This window comes from Gavia stellata, chromosome Z (genome assembly GCF_030936135.1).
Source record: "Gavia stellata isolate bGavSte3 chromosome Z, bGavSte3.hap2, whole genome shotgun sequence".
NCBI lineage: Eukaryota > Metazoa > Chordata > Aves > Gaviiformes > Gaviidae > Gavia > Gavia stellata.
The window spans coordinates 28,023,564-28,043,650 of record NC_082637.1 but is presented as its reverse complement, the minus strand read 5'-3'; the positions used below and the strand labels follow the sequence as shown (position 1 = coordinate 28,043,650).

The window sequence follows — 20,087 nt, the reverse complement described above, 5'->3', positions numbered from 1 at the left end:
AATAAACAAATATACCTTTTCCTAAAATGTCTTTGGATTTTCTGCCCCTCCACCTCTGCAGTGCTCTGAGTGAAAAGCTGTTCTGCTCATTTCTCTGAGGGTTAGGATCCTTCTCCTAATTTCCAGCTTCAGTTTGTTTCTAGCCAGTTTTATACTTGTTCTTGTGCCAGCATTGCCTTTTAGCTCAAAAGCTACTGCTCTTCCTGATAGCCATCTAACTTGCTTTTTGTTTTTATTTGCTTGTTGGTGTACTGGTTTTTTTTTCCTAATTAGCTAGTGAGGAATTGTACTGATGGTGAAGAGAGTTGAAGATTTAGACGTTGGCATCAAACCCACTACAGGAGTATATATACCTACCTAGGTTTTCGCCATTTATCTTTGAATCAGTGCTTTTGGGGGCTTGATGTCCCCATCCTCGTAGGAAAGAGTGCCCAAAATTTTCTTCTGATTCATTCTTTAGGAGTTAGAATTTTATGTCTTTTTCACTGGTAATACACTGCAGTTTTCAGAATATGAGACAACCAACTAGACCAAGGTCATGTCTGCATACATATGAAAAGGTTCCTTTCGGATTAGTCTGAATCTTGGAACACGCTGTGTGGATCTGCCTCCTTTTCCTTGTATGTAAGAGAGAGATGGAAAGACCAAAGGCTTTGTGTTTAATTGCATGTTGTTTTTACCTAATGTTTCAACTTTATTCTGGGTATTAAAATACCATCTTATGTGACATTTTAATTTCAAGGAGGGAAACACAGCATTGCATCTAGCAGCCAAAAATGGTCACAGCAAAGTTGTAGAAATTCTGCTTGAACAGTGGGAGGAAATAAACGATCTCAATCAGGTAAGGACACAGAAATTGCTGAAATAGAAGTTGTTAGAAATTTGAAAAATCAACCCAAAAATAACATTTTAAAGGAATAAGCGTTGCACTGAGTAGACTTCATTAGTTCTGCTGCCTTTCTAGTACCTTTGCATCCTGTTCTGTTGTTCCTCCTCCAATAAATTCAGCTCCATTAACTCCTTCAGTGTCTCTTCCTCTGTCCTCTGTTCCTCACACAATGGCCTCCTCTCCATCTTGCATGCCCTTGCATAACTACTGGTAGAAGGAAACAGAGGAGGGCCTAACCTCCACCTTTGTTCCTGTCCTCCAACATTTCTGGCCACATGTTCCCATTCTTTTTATCATCTCTGGTGCTTTTCAGGCTATTCACTGTGCCAGTTCAACATGCATACCCAGCACATACCATTGCAGGTACCTCAGCAAAGAGGTCTCAGGGCTGTACCTTATTCATCTGATCTCAGTTGACTGCACAGAACTGGCTGCAGACACTGCCTATCCACTTTTTCGTTCCTGGATTAGTGTTGGTGAGCTCAGCCAATGTATTCATAAATTGCATATTAGCTGTGAAGGTTGTATCCCTGAGTTGATGCACTCATGAGCTTAATTTTAAGGCTTAAAGTAGGGGTGGAGGAGGGGAATGCACACTAACTACTCAACTCAGCATTCCTGCTTTGCAAAGTGTCCTTGTGTCTTCTGCTTCTTCTGTGGGGCAGCTGGAACAAACTGGAGAAGTTAATTCACTGTGTTGTGGGCCGGCATGCCCGTTGCAGGAACCTGCCATGTGGTTGACAGTCCGTTCTGCTGGCCCAGTGGGCGAAATGAGTAAGGGACACCCACTCCTAGGCAAAGGCTCTCCTCTTCCTTAATCAGCAACAGATTTATGGATTGAAGGTTCTCTCTTATCCAACTTGTCTGTTATTTCCAGCTATGCAAGCTTTGAGGCACACGAGCCCCTTTGAATTGTGAAGCCCTTGTGTTTCCAAGCCTTGTCTAACAATGTTGCTTCTGCACACAAAACTTGTCCTGCTTGTGTCCCTGCCTTGCCATGGCTAATGGTGTGACCTTCCTGTCCAGCTGGAGATGTTTTGGTCTGTGGATAAAGAGGTCTCTTTTTCCCCAGCATGAGCAAAGCTCTAGACTGTATTAAGTTTACCAGAATAATGGTGACAGGAGGTTAAGCAAAGAAAAATCAGGTTTTATTGATGCTTCTGTGAATGCTGAAATACTAGAGTAACTTTCAGTAAACCTCTGTGTATTTTAGGAGTTGAGAAGCAGGGATTAGATCATTGTGCAGCTGACGAAACTTTATTTTAGAGACTTTCTGTGGAGACATGGAGACTTTTTTGGGGTGAGAAGATTTGAAATAAATATGCAACAGGATTATTTCTGCTCAAAGTGCTCCTTATAACTAGCACTAGAGTTGGGAATTCGTCAAAAATCCATGGCGTTGGACTGACGGAAATTGGTACTTGTGGTATGTGCTAGCATACTAGCGGTGTTGAATGGCAGCAATTGCTACCCACTGTCTTTGTTTTTGTGCCTGTTGCTAAGCAATCTTCTTTGAAAAGAGCACGATTAATATTTATGAAATAGTTATCTGTATCGTGAACCTTACCGTACATCTATCCACATAAATGTCATCTGTCACTTAAGTGTTGGTGAGTTGCCATTTCTTTTAGGTATTAATTTAGGAGCATTCAGGTTGTGTTCTCTTGTGACCATCTTCCCTTTTCTATTGAGATGGATGAGTCTGATTGAGCTAACCTGTTTTGTGTCACAGCCACACACATGTGGCTTAAAATGGAACAGATGTTTTCTCTATTTGTCTAGAATGGAGAAACTCCGTTTTACTTGTCTGTTGAAGGAGGTCATGAAAAATGTGCTGAACTCTTACTGGAAGCAGGGAGTGACATCGATGTTTTAACTCAAGTATGTACACAGTATTCCTCCAGCACACCAGTACTGGGACATCCTGGGCTGTGGGAAGGACCTTATATTCTCTTTTCTGTGTGTACTAACAGTGTGTTTAGTCTGCTTATTTTTATGAAATGGTAAAAAAATAAATTAATTCATAAAATAGAATTGGGAATGTAGAGAGTGCTAACAGAATAAAACTGATGTGGAAGAAGTATAGCATAGATCTGTTTGACAGAGTACTGTCAAATTTTATGTACTCTATGTCCAATAGTAAAACATATGACTAGGATATGTAACCAGCTAGGGTAATTGAAAATCCTCCTTTTTGGTAGCATATATCACTGAACCGATGACAAACCTGTTCTCCACATCTGGTTCCTGGACTTCAGTCCAGCTCACACCTGTTGAATGGCCTTGGCTTGCCTGCTGTGAGAAGTTTATGATTCCAGCATGCTGAGAGATTGTTTTAGGAGAATCACTAAGTGAAATTTTTCTGTTGATTTATTTTTGGAAGTTTGTTAATGTGACTGTACTTGCTTGTTAAAGGTCAAACTGAACTAACAGACTGGGAGACATGTTGGCTTTGTCATCGTTGATGGTGAAGGGTAGCTGACAATGCTGATTTATCTCTTCTGTAAGAGAGATTGAAAAGGACTATCGAATACTGGTAGTTTTAGCATGTTTGTTGTGATATAGTAAAGATGGGAAGTTCCTTCAGAATTCACAAAAACACATCACACTAACTGCTGATCCACTTGATTTTATATCTTTTTATCAAAGGGAAGGGTTTTTTGGGAGGTGATAAGAACACAAATTTAAATGAAAGATTATCCAGTATTGATAGCTCTCTTTAGTGTTGTTTTTCCAGCAACAAAAATGTAAGTTTTTGCTGTCCATCCCATTTCTTTCAGAACAATAGCAGTGCTTTGCAGATTGCAATTCAGAAGAGATATCTGTCCTTGGTCACTTTTCTTCTTGATAAGAATATTGACCTGGTCCCTAAACCTGAGGTGAGTTTATATCGGTATAACTGTTCTGCTGTTGTTCAGCATGTACTGTCTTTTATATCCTTCCTTGGGAATACAGACAGCTGAATGAGACTGACTAGTTCCTTTTTTTTTTTTTTTTTTTAAACTATATACGTTATTACGTGGTTTATGGATGTTGGTTAGCAATATGCTGAACCCAGTCAGTGCCTGGACAGACTGGTGCAGTGCAGTGTAGAAGTGGCCAGGCTAAGCCAAGGACTGGGCATTATGAGAAGATGAGCAAAGTACAATCCTTGAACTAAGCAGCAGTAATGCAGACATCCCTGTGTGCCACTCCATCTTGTCATGGGCAAAGAGATAACACTTGTAACTGATTTTGAATAAAGGTAAATAAAAGGTAAACAAACACTTCAGTGCTTTCACCCTCTGCACTCAAAGCATATGCCTTCAAAGTCTGCATGCCACCATTCTTTGGGGTTTAAAAAGAAAGAGGTATTCCTAATATTCAAATCTGGTCTCAATTTAGATACTACAATTTTTGCTACATCTGAGATTTTCTCTGAATAGAAAATTATTTTCCACTTCTACAGCGCAGGATGAAAATAGAGTCTGGGCTTCGTGACTTATCTGCCGTGATCACTGTCCTGTTGTGTAATCTTATCAAGGAAGAACAATTTATGATGGTCTTGAAATGATTTATTTTAAAGATCAGGCAGTTGTTGTGCTGCTTGGTCTCATTGGCTTTCTGTAACAGAAGTAACTCATAAAAATGTAACTTAGGTTTTGGCAACATTTCCAGTGCAGCCTTGCTTAAGAGCTTGCTTTATTTTTCTGTTGCCCTGAAGAAAAGGCTGTGGTTTATAAAGACACTAATGAACTGGTGCCTGGCACTGGTGAATGACACTGTTGTGGAATTATTTTTTAGCTGTATTTAACAAGGAACTGATGAGTCACATGTTCAACATGCAAAGTGATCTTGCCAATCTAATGGTTGGATTGTGACTGGTGTTGGACCTCCGCCCCACTTATTTTCATGAATAATCACTCAAATAAAAAAACCTTAATTTCTTTCTAGCTGTGATTTGCTTTTTATAAATATGACAGCAAGTCAATTTAGTATGAAGAGTATTTCCAGCAGCACTGTGTGACAAGAGTTTATTACTGGAAAGCAGATTTTGACATCTGTTTACCCAATATAGAATTGATTTGTCTCCAGCCTATTCAACTAAGGGCAGACCCAATTTTCTGAGGAACAGAAACATTACCCTAACCCCTCTATTGTTGGTGAATGGTAGCAGCACATCCCAGGTGTGAACATGTAAGAAGAGTGCCTTGCCGCATTCCTAAGGGGTAACGCTGATACGCACCCTGTGCACTCAACATTTCCAGGTTTCTCAACTGTGTTTACCTGTTGCTGTAGGTGTTGCAGGAGCAGGAGCAGGCTGCCATCTCTGGCATAACTCTGCACCTCAAGGTGTGTTTTCTGCCATCTTGAACCTCTGCTAGACCATATCACCTTTGCAAGGGGTGGATTTTAAGACGAACCTCTTTCTTGTTTGAATGAACTTCTAATAATGTACCCAAGCATAATAGTTTATCATTTTCCCTTCACAGCAGAAGAATTCCCCTCTCCATTTAGCAGTCATCAGTAATCATCTACCGGTGGTAAAAAGCCTCTTGGATGCCAATCATGATATAAACTCCTTAAATCATGTAAGAAAAACTGGGAATTAACATAACTTCACTGGTAAAGAGGAGATTATGTGGATTTTGCTTGAAATATTTTTTTTTTCCTTACGAGCTCAGGGTACAAAAGAATAGGAAGGAAGAGGCAGTTCCCTCCTTATCTTTTTGTATGTGTACATATGTATTAGTCACTAGTACGTGCTGTGCTAGTATTGGTTGTGCAAGATAAGGATAGCAAAATGCTATATACTCAGAAAATATTTGGATTCATTTATTGTTGTAGTGTTAATGCATAATAAATGACAGAAATGTCTCAATGGTATTGATCTCAGAGGGAAAGCCAGCGCAGACTGTCACTTGGCTGGGATGGAGTTAATTTTTTTTCATAGCAGTCCCTATGGTGCTGTGTTTTAGATTTGTGACCAAAACAGCAGTGGTAAGGCACCGGTGTTTTAGCTGTTGCTGAACAGTGTTTGCACAGCACCAAGGCTGTCTCTGTTTCACACTCTGCCCCTCCAGTGAATAGACTGGGGGTGCACAGGGAACTGGGGGACACACACAACCAAGCAGATGACCAGAGCTGACCAAAGTGATGCTCCACAGGACACAACATCCCACCAAGCAAGAAAGTCACAGGTCTCTGTGGCGCAATCGGTTAGCGCATTCGGCTGTTAACCGAAAGGTTGGTGGTTCAAGCCCACCCGGGGACGCCAGCATCTGTTTTTCCCCACCATTACCAGGATTATTTGGCCTCTGCTTGGTGCCAGTGGTCTTTGGAGACCTGGTTACTTGTAGGCTAGTTCATTGTAGACCACCTCCACCACCGCTAATCCCCTCAGGTACTGGATACCCTCTGTGGAAAGCCATGTGATGTGTGCCAACATATATACTTTGGTGCTGGCTTGCTTCATCCCTTTTTTGCTGTACAAAACCTCCTATAATTGTTAATGACCATTTTCATGGTCATTTGGCTGTGTTGTGTAACACTTTGTTTTGCTTTGCCTGGGAGAGCCATGATAAAAGCACTGGCCTTAAGCCTAATCTGGTAGGCTCAAGGCCCTACGCTGCTGCTATCTGGGTACTCAGAGAACCATCTCATGGAGAGAATCAGCAATTACACCTTTCCCCTTTTCGCCTTAGAGACATGCTTTGTGGAGGGAGGAACAAATGGCACCTACCCCTTCTCCTCCAGGACAGGTCTCTCCCACCCTCTTGTAACGGCCTCTCAGTTCCTTGAATATCCTTGTGTAAACAGACTGTTCATACTGCTGTGTGTCATGAGTTGATTTTGATTATTGTTCATAAGGTTGAACAGCTAATTGGGAATGCCAGACAGGAATGTGCCCGGAGGTGGTGGATCCTTGGGTGGCAGGGTGTGTGGGAGGAGTTGGGCAGGTGCCTGGGGCTGTTACTGCCTCCAATATCTTCAGATTTCACACCTGAACAGGCAGGTAGTCCCAGGTAATTGGTACACCATTTGAAAAAGGGGAGCCTTGCCTGCCCAGATGAAACACAGTGACTTCTAATGCTGTGTTGGGGCCTGGCTCATGCTTTCTGAGCTGCCGTCCAGTGCCCTCAAAAGAGAAAGAGGGTCTCCTGATCAAGGAGCACACAAAGGGAAGCTGGGAAGGTCTCCTGTTTTGAAGTCACCCATGTGGACACTTAAAAGGATGCTGTGTCACATGAAACATGCTAAGGGACATGTCCAGATATGCAGGGTTCCCACAAATGAAAACGTATCTTACTTGCTGCTGCATTACACCCACAGACATTTGGAATTTCTTATTCTAATATTCTGTGGAAGGATAAAGAAATAAATACTTTTTATTTGGGTACACGCAGCTGTGTAGAGAGTACACAAGCCTCATTTCAGACCCGAAGATTAGACTTGAAGCTGAATGCCCCTTTAGCTGTACTTCTTGTTAATGGTTTGGTTTTGTTTAATGCTTTTTTTTTCCCCTCCTTTTTTTTTGTGTGCGTGTGGTTTAAGGTTCACTGAACCCATCAGGGAGCAGGTAGACTTCAGCTACATATCACTGTTTTGGGGCAGGGCTGGCTAACAAACCCTGTTGTGGACTGTGGCACAATGTGCTGTTGAAAATTAAGGATGTCCAGTTGTCTTTGCATGAATTTCAGCAGGGAAAAGGTTACTCAAGAGGATAGTGTGAGTGGGGGTTGGCAGTTGCATGAAGCACTCTGTCCAAAACACCTTGTTTTAAGAGAGAAGAGAGAGACCTCGTTAGGTTACAGTACATTAGAGGGGCATGACAGCAGCTTTCTCCTGAGCCAGCTGGAACTCCTGCCTGGTTTTCCTGTGGAGATCCCAGATGTTCTCATTTGCCTAAAACAAAACTGGCGGTTAGATCACTCAAAAGTTAAATGATCTCATTCTGTGCGGTGTTTTCTAGCCAAGGCTGTCTCTTGTTGTGAATCTTCTTTAGATTCCGACTGTGAGCACTCTGCTTCTGAGAGGGAGTTTGGCTTATTGTATTTATTTGGTGCCATTAATTCCAGAGGCAGGAAACCCCTCTACATCTGGCAGCTGATCTTGGCAATGTGGAGCTGGTGGAAGTGCTGCTGAAGGCAGGCTGCGATCTCAAGACCTTGGATAAGGTAGATTGCATTCCTCACCCATGCAAGGATTATGTGATTTTATTTTTTGTTTTGTAACCTTCTTCCCAGGATGCAGGAAGCACTTGTTGCCAGTCGTCTTTCCTAGGTAAAGCTCACTGTTAGTTGTTATAAAGGAAGTCTCCTTTTAATATTGCTGTACCTGCAGCTTGCAGATATCTGAAATGGTTTTAGTGAAGAACTGTAAAACTTCAAAGTTCCGTAGTTTGAAGGCTAAACCCTGCTGCCAGAGACCTCTGATGGAAAGAAGGACTAGGCTTATGGAGTAGAAAACAGCCTGTGGCTGTTGTTACTGTGCACCCACAGCCAGGTTCATTGCCAGGAGAGGCACAGGTACTGCCAGCTGCACTAATTGCAGCGATGGTGAGTTTGCCCTTTAGCACTATGGGCCATCTGGAAATAACAGTGCCGTGTCCCCAAGAAGCCGTCCCAGATCCATTCAGGTGGGTGCTTAGACCCTGTTGCTGATATTCAGCCTGGAAAAACTGTGGCAAGAATGGTAATGGCTGGAACAGCCTCTGGGGAAGTGCTTTTGAAAGGACAGAGTACCAAATCCAGTTTTTAGAGATTTTACTAAATTACTGCAAGATTGAGCTTCCCTTTTTATACTGTTACCACTATGACAGATATGATGTTTATCATGAGCAAAATCTAGCTCTTTAGTAATTTAAAAAAGTAATTTTCATGCCTAAAACTGTCCTGATGAGGAGTAAAGTTTTATGGACCAGGATCATCTCTTTTTTCCCTAGCCTGACATGAGGCTTGGGGCTCTGAGTGCAGGTGACACAGTTGTATTTTGGGAGGCTGAGGTAAGATGCTGCATTGCAGTTAAGCCTTCCCATTCAGAGTCATGCCTACACTAGCTGGAGAGCTGCAGTTCTCATACGGGCTAACCTAGAGTGAAATCTTGTCTACTTTAGACAGTGCCTTGGCCACTGCAAAATTGTCTCTACCTATTTGTATTCCAAGGGCAGGCACAGAAGATTACTTTGTAGTGCCTTCTTTGACCTTAAGCACCTGCAAGCCTTTCAGCTGGATGGTGCCACGGAATTACAGCAGTGTTGACAGAGTTCAGGGCATGTTATGAGAATATGGCTCTGTGCCAGCACAAGTTTTGACACCTTTCTGCATTGGTTTTATTTCTTAGAGTAGCTTTTCCCTTGCCTGAGGCCATGCCACCGCTGGGAACATTCACAAGTACAGCCCTCTTTGAACTGAATTGGTGCTGAGATGCCAAAAATGTTCCTGTCCTTACTGAACAGCAGGCAGGAAAAAGGGGAGCCTGCTTCGATTGCAGAGTGTTTTCCTGGCCTCTGTCCCCTGGCAGCAAGAGTCCTCAGTCTCTAGAGCACGTTATGCACCTGCACAAGTTGCAGGCTGTTACAGCTGAGGAAATGCTCTCTCGGAAGCTCTTCCTTCCTCCCATCTGCAGATATAATTGTCGTTGGTTGTGATAGGTAATGCAGAGAGTGCTCCCTGTGTGCAAGACTGCTGTGCTACGTGTACACGCAGGATGCCAGCAGTGTCTGCAGTAGCACAGGAGGCCAGAAACACCTCATTTTTCCATGCTTCTGCCTCCCTGCGAAATGCAGAGCACCTTTCCAGAGCTGGGACCCAAGGAGCTCTTGTGGTCCCTGGACTCTTCACATATAAAGTATGTCTACGCTATAAAGATTTTATGAAATGTAAATGCCTTGGCTTCCAATGCGATGCTTTTCTGAAAACAGGCTAATTAGAGTGATCTTGAGCAGAGTGAGGAGCTAGAACTCAAAAGTTATATATTGAGGAACTTCATAACAGCCGGAGAGTTGAAATGCCTTGTAATTTAATTAAGGGGTTGGCTTCTTTTAGGTTTAAATTTCTAGAATGCCTAGCACTTGATATGTGGAGAATACCCTGAATATTTAAATCTGAGGCAGCTCCACTCAGTGCAAATCTGCTGAAAATAGACAATTGCAGAGAGAACTGCACAATTGCAGAGACAACCCTCTAAAGCCACTGAGATCCCTTTATGTCAAAGTGCTGATAGCGGAGAGGGGTTCAGATATACTGAGCAGTCCTCTGCAGCTGGAATTAAAGCAAAGGCTTTTAATTCCTTTGTCTGTACCACCCAGGAAACATCAACTTCAGTTGTGCTCACTTCAGCTGTCATGAGAAAGTCATTCCCACACCCTCCTCTCATTCTGTGAGCCAGCTTCTCTTAACATCCAAAACAAGATGCAGGTTTGCCCTTAAAGTTGAGGTTTCCAACTTTGCCAGCGTATCCATCTGAAATGCCAGTTTAACCATAACATGGGAAGGAACTCTATTTGTAGCAGTTTTCAGCCTGTGGATGCCTGGGCTTGAATGAACTTGGAAGCAGTGACTGAAGAGCGCAAGCTGGTATGACGTATGTAGCAGTCTGAGTGCAGGAGGTTTCTGAAAGCAGCTGTACCTCACCAGAAATTCTTTAGGGGGAGTTCAGTGTGGGAAAAAATGGACCATCTCTGGGCTGAGGGGATACATCTCATGCAAAGCATAGAACTTTGATTGTAGCTACCCTGAAGCCATAAAATTGTAGTAATATGTTTTCTCGAAAAAAAGTGATGGGGCTTTGTAAACAAAGCTCCTGTCATTCTTCTATGATATACTTACCCTCATATATATGAGATAATGTTCTGATTCACTATCTCTGCTTTCAGCATGGAAAAACTGCACTAGCTGTGGCATCAAGGAGCAATCATGCCCTCATTGTAGATATGATCATTAAAGCAGAAAGGTATTACGCCACGAAAGAGGTAAGAGACATCTTTCATTACGCTGAGGAGAACTATAAGGGAAAAGAAGATTCCAATCTTGAAGCGCCTTTTGCCTGAGGTGGTTCCTTTTGGCAGGTTGCAAGACTGGCCTTGGTAAATTGAGGTTAGGATTGGGAATGGAAAGGTCACTACCCCATCCAGATTTTATTCCTGACTAGCTGGAAAATTGCAGGCAGATCTTAACGTTTTCCTGCATCATGCTCTACACACAGAGATAAAGGGGTGGAGAGAGATTCTGACCCAAATTCAAACTGTGCCATCAGCATCAGGGCTGGGATGACCTGAATCCACGATGATCCCTGTGGCCTTTGGTACAGCAAAATCTGTGGTTGAAAAATGGAGTGCAAGTGTCGTTCACTCCTTTGCTGGTAAGGGCTCAGCTGCTTGCCAGGAGCTCCCTCTTCTGTTTTATGTGTGTTAATTATAAAATGCAATAAATTAAATGGGAAAGAACCAGGCAACAAGTGTGAAGGACACAGCTTAGATATTGACCTCAGATTGTCTGAATTTCTAACCTTCTTTCCCTAGTTGTTATTTACACATAGGCTGCTTAGTGATGGCCCTCCCTAAAGAGCTGAGGGTCAGGTGTATTAAAGTGTAGATGACAATTATTTTGGACCGTGTTGACTATCCCACGTCACTTATGAATCTGTACACGTTCTATACGTGGTAAGTGTCTGAACAAGAAAAGCTAAGCTTAGTACCTCTTAAAATTGAAGGAGTATTTGGAGCTGGGCTGCTGGTGAGGCCCAGAGATGTGCCTTGAAACTCAGACCTAGCCCAAACAGGTCTTGAAAATTCGGGATGTCTCATGTCATGGGGTCTTAACTGGGACCATTTAGAATTTGGAGAAACTTTATTTGTTCCATCAATGACAGTTACAGCAATGAGCCACAAAGAACCTGCTGTACCTACACACTTGATGAAAGGGAGGTATTTCACAGGATGGTGAAGCTTCATTTTAGGGCATATTAATGCTCCACAAATCAGCCTTGTATTGGCTTGCTCAGTTTTTCTGGTTTGGAGCCATAGGTTTATGTGGGCTCCCTAAGAACTGATTGAATTTGCTGGGTTTTGACACAATTCAGTTTAAAATCCCCAAGCTCTCTCAAATACACTGTTTGTTCGCAAACTGGTCCTAGTGAGGCAGTAAAAGACATCTCTTGTAGCATCCACTGTAAAACCTGCAAGAAGGAAGTTGTTAACACAATTTATTTATGTACAGCAAGTGATTCTGTGAGCACCCAAGCTAGCAAACTGGGGCAAAAGGACTGAAAGGAATTCACTTGACTGAGGGAGGTAACTGGGCTTCCTAGAGAGGCACCTGGGTATAGTAACTCAGCACTTGTGGGGCAGCATGCTAGTATTTTTGAGAACGAAAAGGCCTACCACCCCTCAAGGGTGAAAATTACATGCTCAGCTGCCTCTCTGAAATGCTTATACATCAATGCACGCAGCATGGGGAATAAACAGGAAGAATTAGAGATCTGTGTGCGGTTGCAGGGCCATTGCAATTACTGAGACATGGTGGGATAGCTCACATGACTGGAACACTGTCATGGATGGCTATGTTCTTTCCAGGAAAGATAGGCCAGCAAGGTGAGGTGGTGGAGTTGCTCTTTATGTGAGAGAGCAACTGGAATGTATCGAGTTCTCCCTGGGGGTGGATGAAGAGCAAGTTGAGAGCTTGTGGGTAAGGATTAAGGGGCGGGCTGGTATGAGAGACACTGTTGTGTGTGTTTATTACAGGCCACCTGATCAGGATGGGGAAGCTGATGAGGCCTTCTACAGAGAGCTGAGGGTCACCTCACAATCACAGGCCTTGGTTCTCATGGGGGACTTCAGTCACCCTGATGTCTGCTGGGAAGGCTACACAGTCAGGCACGTACAGTCCAGGAGGTTCCTCCAGTGTACTGATGATAACTTTTTGAGTCAGGTGGTGGAGGAGCCAACAAGGAGAGGTGTACTACTGGACCTAGTACTGACAAAGAGGGACTGGTGGAGGACATTAAGGTTGGGGGCAGCCTTGGCTGTAGCGATCATGAGAAGATAGAGCTTAGGATCATGTGCAGTGTGCACAAAACAACAAGTAGGATTGCAGCCTTGGATTTCAGGAGGGCTAACTTTGATCTCCTCAAGAAATGCTTGGAGAAATCCCATGCGTTAGGGCTCTAGAGGGTAGGGGGGCTCAAGAGAGCTGGGTGATAATTCAAGTCCCACTTCCTCCAAGCTCAGAATCAGTGTATCCCTAAGAGCAAGAAATCAGGCAAGGGAAGCAAGAGACCTGCATGGTTGAGCAGGGAGCTTCTGAAAAAGCTTAAGTGGAAGAAGGAAGTTTACAGTACGTGGAAGAAGCGACTGACCACTTGGGAAGATGACAAGAATGCCGTCAGAGTATGCAGGGATGAAACAAGGAAAGCCAAGGCCCCCTTGGAATTAAACCTGGCAAGGGATGTCAAGGTCAACAGGAAGGGTTTCTTCAAGTACATGGGAGGCAAAAGGAAAACTAGAGAAAATGTGGGCCCACTGTTGAATGAGACAGGTGCCATTGTGACAGATGATGCAGAGAAGGCGGAGTTACTGAATGCCTTCTTTGCTTCAGTCTTTACTGCTCCGGCCAACCCTCAGGAGTCCCAGACTTTGGAGGTAACAGAGAACGTCTGGAGGAAGGAAGACTTTCCCTTGGTTGAGGAGGATCAAGTTATAGACCAGTTAAGTAAACTGGACTCCCACAAGTCCATGGGTCCTGATGGGATGCACCCACGAGTGCTGAGGGAGCTGGCAGAAGTCATTGCTGGGCCACTCTCCACCATCTTTGAAAGGTCCTGGAGAACAGGTGAGGTGCCTGAGGACTGGAGGAAAGCCATTGTCACTCCAGTCTTCAAAAAGGGCAAGAAGGAAGACCCAGGAAACTACAGGCCAGTCAGCCTCACCTCCATCCCTGGAAAGATGATGGAACAGCTCATTCTGGGCATCATCTCAAAGCATCTGGAGGAAAAGAAGGTTATGAGAAGTAGTCAACATGGATTCACCAAGGGGAAGTCATGTCTGACCAATCTGACAGCCTTCTACGATGGCATGACTGGATGGATAGATGAGGGGAGGGCAGTGGATGTTGTCTACCTTGACTTCAGCAAGGCTTTTGACACCGTCTCCCACATCATCCTCATAGGCAAGCTTAGGAAGTATGGGTTAGATGAACTGACAGTGGGGTGGATTGAAAACTGGCTGATAGAGCTCAGAGGGTTGTGATTAGTGGTACAGAGTCTAGTTGGAGGTCTGTAACAAGTGATGTTCCCCAGGGGTCAGTACTGGGTCCAGTCCTGTTCAATATATTAATTGATGACCTGGAGGAAGGGATAGAATGTGCCCTCAGCAAGTTTGCTGATGATACAAAACAGGGAGGAGTGGCTGACACACCAGAAGGCTGCGCTGCCATTCCGCGTGACCTGGACAGGCTGGAGAGTTGGGCAAAGAGGAACCTTATGAAATTCAACAAAGGCAAGTGTAGGGTACTGCACCTGGGGCAGAATAACCCCATGCATCAGTACAGGTTAGGGGCTGACCTGCTGGAGAGCAGCTCTGTGGAAAGGGGCCTGGGAGTCCTGGTGGACAACAGGATGACCATGAGCCAGCAATGTGCCCTTGTGGCCAAGATCATAGAAAGTTCCATCTAAACGTTCCATCTAAATGTTCGTCCATGAGGACGAACTTCTTTACTTTGAGGGTGGCGGAGCACTGGAACAGGCTGCCCAGAGGGGTTGTGGAGTCTCTTTCTCTGGAGATATTCAAAACCCGCCTGGACGCATTTCTGTGCAACCTGCTCTAGGTGAACTGGCGGTGGGGTTCAACTAGATGATCTCCAGAAGTCACTTCCAACCTCTATCATTCTGTGATTCTGTGACTGTCAGCTCTTGCACTCTCATTGCTGCTGCCACACAAATCTATAACTTTATTCTCATTCCTGCTTCCTGCTAGGGCGTATTTGTTTTACCAGGTTAGCCAAGTGTCTCCCGGGGCGGTACAGCCATACTGATCCTGCCCGAGTGCAGGCACATGAATCAGCTGGTCTTTAACCACCCCATGCCAGCCCTGCGTGTCCAAATCCGTGACACACACTGTTGAAGGGCATTGTCATGGTAAATCACAGATCTAGATTAATTATCATGAAAAACACCTCCATGAACTCCGTGTTGTGCATATTTGATCTGCGTCAGTTCTGCAGGAGTTGTCAGGTACATTATTGTTTCTTTTGGCTTAAAGGCGAATTAGAAGTGAAGTAATCTGTTGCCAGAGAAGACGTGACAAGTCTGACAACAGTGAGCCTGTAATACTTCTAAGCTCTTGGCATTGTTTACTGAATTGCCTGAGGAGAAGAAAAGATGTTTAAGCAGATGGTTTTCTGCAAGAGCTCCACAGATGTTGGGAAATAGAAATATAAGTGTTTATATTGCATTACCTGAAGCTAAGAGCACAACCTTTGGAAGCAGCTTGTATCTTACACTTACAGAATATGATGTAGTTCAGGTGGTGTTACCATACAGGAAACTACAGCATTTTGAACCATTATTGTAAGAAAGAACTGTGTTTTTGTTACATTGCGCTGACTTATCATCTGTGACAAGGCATTAGTTACAAAAGGAAATGTCATGTTGCTGTGAGAAAGTGCATGATACTAATGTGTGTGAGTGCATCTTGTTCTCTCCATTTGCCCTTTTTTCTATTTACTGCTTCTACCCAACCTTTCCCTATCATTGCTCAGGCTGTTTTTGACTGGATTTGAGGGCTGCTGTTACTGTCCCACCCTGCCATTGCCTAGACACACAATTAGCAGCAAAGAGAAGCTGTGCTGCTGCAAAGGGAGCATGAAAAAAGGGGGTTTTTTTTGTTTCTTTGCTTGTGGGTTTTTTGTGGTTTGGTGTTTCTTTTTGTTTTTAAACCTCAGAAGAGAAACACTGAACTAGGGAGAGCCTGAAGCATGTCCTAAACCTCACCTTGCCTGTGTCAGGAAGCATAAAATAAAGTCTGCACCAGAAAAATGGAATCAAACATACATGACAATGCTTAGTTATTGAACTAAGATTTTTTTTTTCCTTGCAAGACTCTCATAAGGTTAGGAAATAATCCTGTTGTATTTTTCTGAATTTCATCTGGCATGCTGCCATTTATTTTTTTGCTTAGTATCTGCTTTGTAATCCTGTTATCAACTTCCTGAAGACACTTTTCACTTTGGAGACCGATTTGAAACAGGACTAGCATGTAAACAAAATGAAATATCAAAGTCGTTTGAGTATACCTACACTAGCAATGAGCCTTTTCCGTGGGCACCGCTCAGCTAGGGCTGAAATCACTGCTAGACATGACTTTTGCAGAGGCGCCCAAACAAGAAGCAATCCCATCGCTCCCGTTTCAGGTGAGCCATTCATACAGTAGCAACATCACGTTTAATCTGGACGGTAAAATGCTTGTGGTTTTGGTTATCTGTCTGACTTTGCTTATGCAGGCAGTAAAACTAGATCCAGGTTCAATGTGCATGTGCTCATTGGTGGTTAGATACCTTGCTGAATGGGCTCTGCATGCTAAACCCAGTGGCTCATGCTGCCATCAAATGACCTGTTAGTCCCTCCTTCAGCCAAGCAGAGCTGATGGGGCAGAGGCAGGAACAGCCTGAGCAAGCACAATGCCAGCGGTGCCTACCCTCTTCTCAGGGAGAGGTTAGCACTTTGAGAAGCAAGAGGAAAGAGTAATAACTGTGATTGAAACCCAACCACGTTCAAAACATGACATACAAAGAAGTCGACAGAGCCAAGGAGTACAGCAGTGCTGGCACAGTACTTGCTGTTACTTGCTATTTTGTATCAAGTGCCAGAGAAAGGAAGTAGTTTATTTTGTATTTAACTTAATAAGACACAGCAATAGACACAGGAGGGCTTTGTTTCTGTTCTGTTATTAAGAATGCAGTAACACCATCCATGCTAAGACATCTTTCAAGGAGCTCTATTAGCCAAACATAGTTCCTTTTCCTGCACTGAGCAAATCACCTGTCAGTAGCTACACATGGCTGTACAGGACACAGTGTTCACTGCTCGCTAAGCAAAGGTTCCCAGCTTCATTACAAAATTTATCATCTGCTTTCTTTTTCAGGAACGTCTAGCTCATAGTGATGATGGGTCAGACTTCGGCTTGTCCTTCAAACAAGATCATAGTACACAGACCAAGCAAATCCGTTCCTCCCTGTGGAATCTAGCATACAACCAGTTAAAACCCCAGGAATGGAAAAAACTGGCCCTGTTCTGGAAGTTCACAGATGAACAAATTAAAGCTATTGAAGAACAATGGACAGGTAACAATATTGTAATGGCTAGACAATATATATAAGCTATAAAAAAATGCAAGGCAGAGTTGCTTGCTAAACTATGTATCACAGGTACACACTGGCCCCACTGCTCTTCTTTGAACTATAAAAAAGAGCAGTGAACGGATACAAGCCTTGTCCCTGGTTCCTGGGAAGCAGTGCTATAGAAGTACAGGCCACTTCTGTTCTCCCTCTTGGCCTGAAGGAACCTTCATAATTTGGAAATCAAAAATAGGACCAGTGAGCAGCATGGAAGGGTCTTGCAGGTCACGCTGCAAGTGAGGACCTGCGGAACCTCATGACACAGGAAGACCTTGTTCACACTCTGTCTTCTCAGCTGCCATGAAACATCTGTTTCTGGTTTCAGGCATCTCAAGTGCTGGGAAAACAGTATTTTTATAGTGCACATTGTACTTGTTTACTACTACTCCAGGGTGTATTTCCACATATTGAGCAAAAATGAAAGGAAAAAATTAATTTTAAGATGTATTAGCTTTTTCCCCCCCTTTACAGTAGCCTTAGGATAAAACTAGAATTTTTGTTGCATTTTTTTAACCTTTGTAAGTCTCAGTCTTCATTGTGCTTCTAGGTGAGAAAGGAAATAAGAGTAAATGAGTAGGTTTAAAACTTGGAACTCTAAAAGTGCAAGGCACAAAATACGCCTTTTGCAGCATATGGAACAGACAAATGCTTTGTGTATTTCATAGGGAAAAAAAGTTATAAGGAACACGGAAACAGAATGTTGCTCATCTGGTTACATGGTATATTGCTGGCTCATCAGAATCCTGTCAAGCATATATATGAAGATCTGGTGGAAGCAGGATTTCAGCCTTTAGCTGGTAAGTTGTGTTGTGGTGTGTACAGAGCACATTTCACTGTCCTCTGCGAGACTGCAGTGCAGTGCTGAGGTCCCTGCTAGTGCTGGGAAGCTGTGACTGTGGCAGAGCTGGGGGATGCTCCCTTTCCGGGAATTTGCCCTTGCTGGAGGGGTGAGGTTGTTTGAGGAAGAGAGCTTAAGTGAGACTTGAGATTTCTAAAGGAAGATATAAAAGTGCAAACTTTGCTTCCCTCCTTTGTCCTGCAGACATGGTTATAATGTGGTTGGCCATCCTTCAGTTAGAGTAGTCTGACCTTGTAAAAAGTGTGTTAAGCAAGCATTTTCTCCTCTTACTTTACAGAGAAGATCAGAGCCACAAGTAGCACTGACACAGACTCCAGAAAATGTGCAATTTCATGACTTCATCAATAAAACATGGCATATATGATGGAATTACATGGCAGGTGGAAAGTGACTTTCAAATAGAAATAGTATCTCTTCTGGAAACAAAACCCTATTTTGAAGTTGTATGACTTTTTCCAAGCTAAAAGAACTTGCACTCCCTGAAATATTGGTTAGTTCTTTTTCATATGCTTGCTATACAATGACTTAAAGAATCTAAGAGTGAATGGCTGGCTGGTAATTTATGACTAAACTGCTAAGCAAGAACCATCCCCCTACAATTTCTACACCTGGCGTAACATTCTGTATTGGAAGTGCAAAGTAAGCTATTTTGTGTTTGACATGAAATGTAAATGAGATGTTTTCTACCTGAAAGAAACTAAATTTAGTAAGTAAAAATTATGTGTATAAATCAACACTTCCAGAAATAAATAGGTCTCATTTGGGATTCAGGTTTTTATGAAGTCTTGCTAGGATTATAGTATTCCTGTCCAAAGAGAGCGTTTCTCTTGTTTAATTAGTGCTAGGATTAGGACAAGTCTTTCTTCTTCAGCATTTCACTTATGTAGTGAAAATACACAGAAATGTCATGTCATGTCTAAAACCATGTGTGTCTGGCTGCAGAATTTTCTGTCATGGCATAACCTTGTATACATACTCAAAAAAAGATTTGATACTTAATAATTAACACATTTAGCAATTATTTACCTATTTCTTGTTCATGTCTTGAATTAATATTTGGCAGTGCCTTGCTGAACACATTTAAATGTTTTCTCATTATTGAATATATTTCACATCTGAAAAATAATGTAAAATGTCTATCTTCGTAGTCTTCTCTATAAGAAAATATCAATAGTTTTACCATGTAATGGAGGAATTTAATTGCCTTGTCTATCTATATATAGCTAGCATTATTTTGTACTAAATCTTATTGTCTGTGCTAAAAAGATGATGATCTGTATCTTAGTCTTAAGTCTTACGCCTGCATGCCCTCTTGTGTGCAACCTATTTCGACACAGCTGCAGAGCATTAGAGGAATATGAAAACAGACTGGTAAATCCTCAGGTTTTGGAATTAGGGATCTAAGATCACAAATTCTCAGATCCTGACAGATGATGCATCAAGTTCTGCAACATTAGCTTGGAAAATGAGAATGTTTAACAATTTGATGGACTCAGTACCTCACCTGGCTCAAGTTGCACCGTGGGTGTGAAAGCTACCACCCTGTTATTCTTCATTTAAGTATGCTGTTATAGGATATAATTAATATGCATGTCAACTACATTTAGTTGCTTATGTAACAAAAATAAATTTAATTTTCACTTGAAAGTAGCTGTTAGTAACACTGGAACTAAACAAAGATATTCAGACAAAAATCACACTCTATCCTTTATTTAAAAGTGTGCAAAAGATTCCTTAAATAAAAAGTGTTTATCTTAATAAAATAAGTTCTCAAATAGTTTGGAGGTAGAACAACATTTCAAGTTCTTTTTTTCCCCTCCAGGTGTTTACCATAAAAGCACTTTTACTTTAAAAAAAAATTCTTTTAGAAAAGGGTAGAAACATGATACATACTTTAGGCCTTGCTACTTCAACTCTGAAAAGACTGGGAAGAGGTTTAAATTGTACCTTGATAAAAACCCCCACCGGT

General features: G+C 42.7%; 1 protein-coding gene and 1 non-coding gene across 2 annotated transcripts in view; both read left to right on the top strand.

Moving 5' to 3' along the window:
* ANKDD1B (ankyrin repeat and death domain containing 1B) overlaps nt 1-18,460 on the top strand; it is a 33,405-nt gene extending 14,945 nt beyond the window's left edge. The window contains exons 7-15 of the mRNA XM_059833928.1: nt 743-841; nt 2,672-2,770; nt 3,670-3,768; nt 5,362-5,460; nt 7,948-8,046; nt 10,746-10,841; nt 17,007-17,205; nt 17,925-18,056; nt 18,396-18,460. Coding sequence (XP_059689911.1) covers nt 743-841; nt 2,672-2,770; nt 3,670-3,768; nt 5,362-5,460; nt 7,948-8,046; nt 10,746-10,841; nt 17,007-17,205; nt 17,925-18,056; nt 18,396-18,454 — 981 coding nt within the window. The 3' untranslated portion in view covers nt 18,455-18,460. The remainder of the gene's footprint in view (nt 1-742; nt 842-2,671; nt 2,771-3,669; nt 3,769-5,361; nt 5,461-7,947; nt 8,047-10,745; nt 10,842-17,006; nt 17,206-17,924; nt 18,057-18,395) is intronic.
* TRNAN-GUU (transfer RNA asparagine (anticodon GUU)) lies at nt 6,070-6,143 on the top strand. Its single transcript has one exon. It is a non-coding gene; the product is annotated as a tRNA-Asn (tRNA).
* Nucleotides 18,461-20,087: the final 1,627 nt, after the last annotated feature.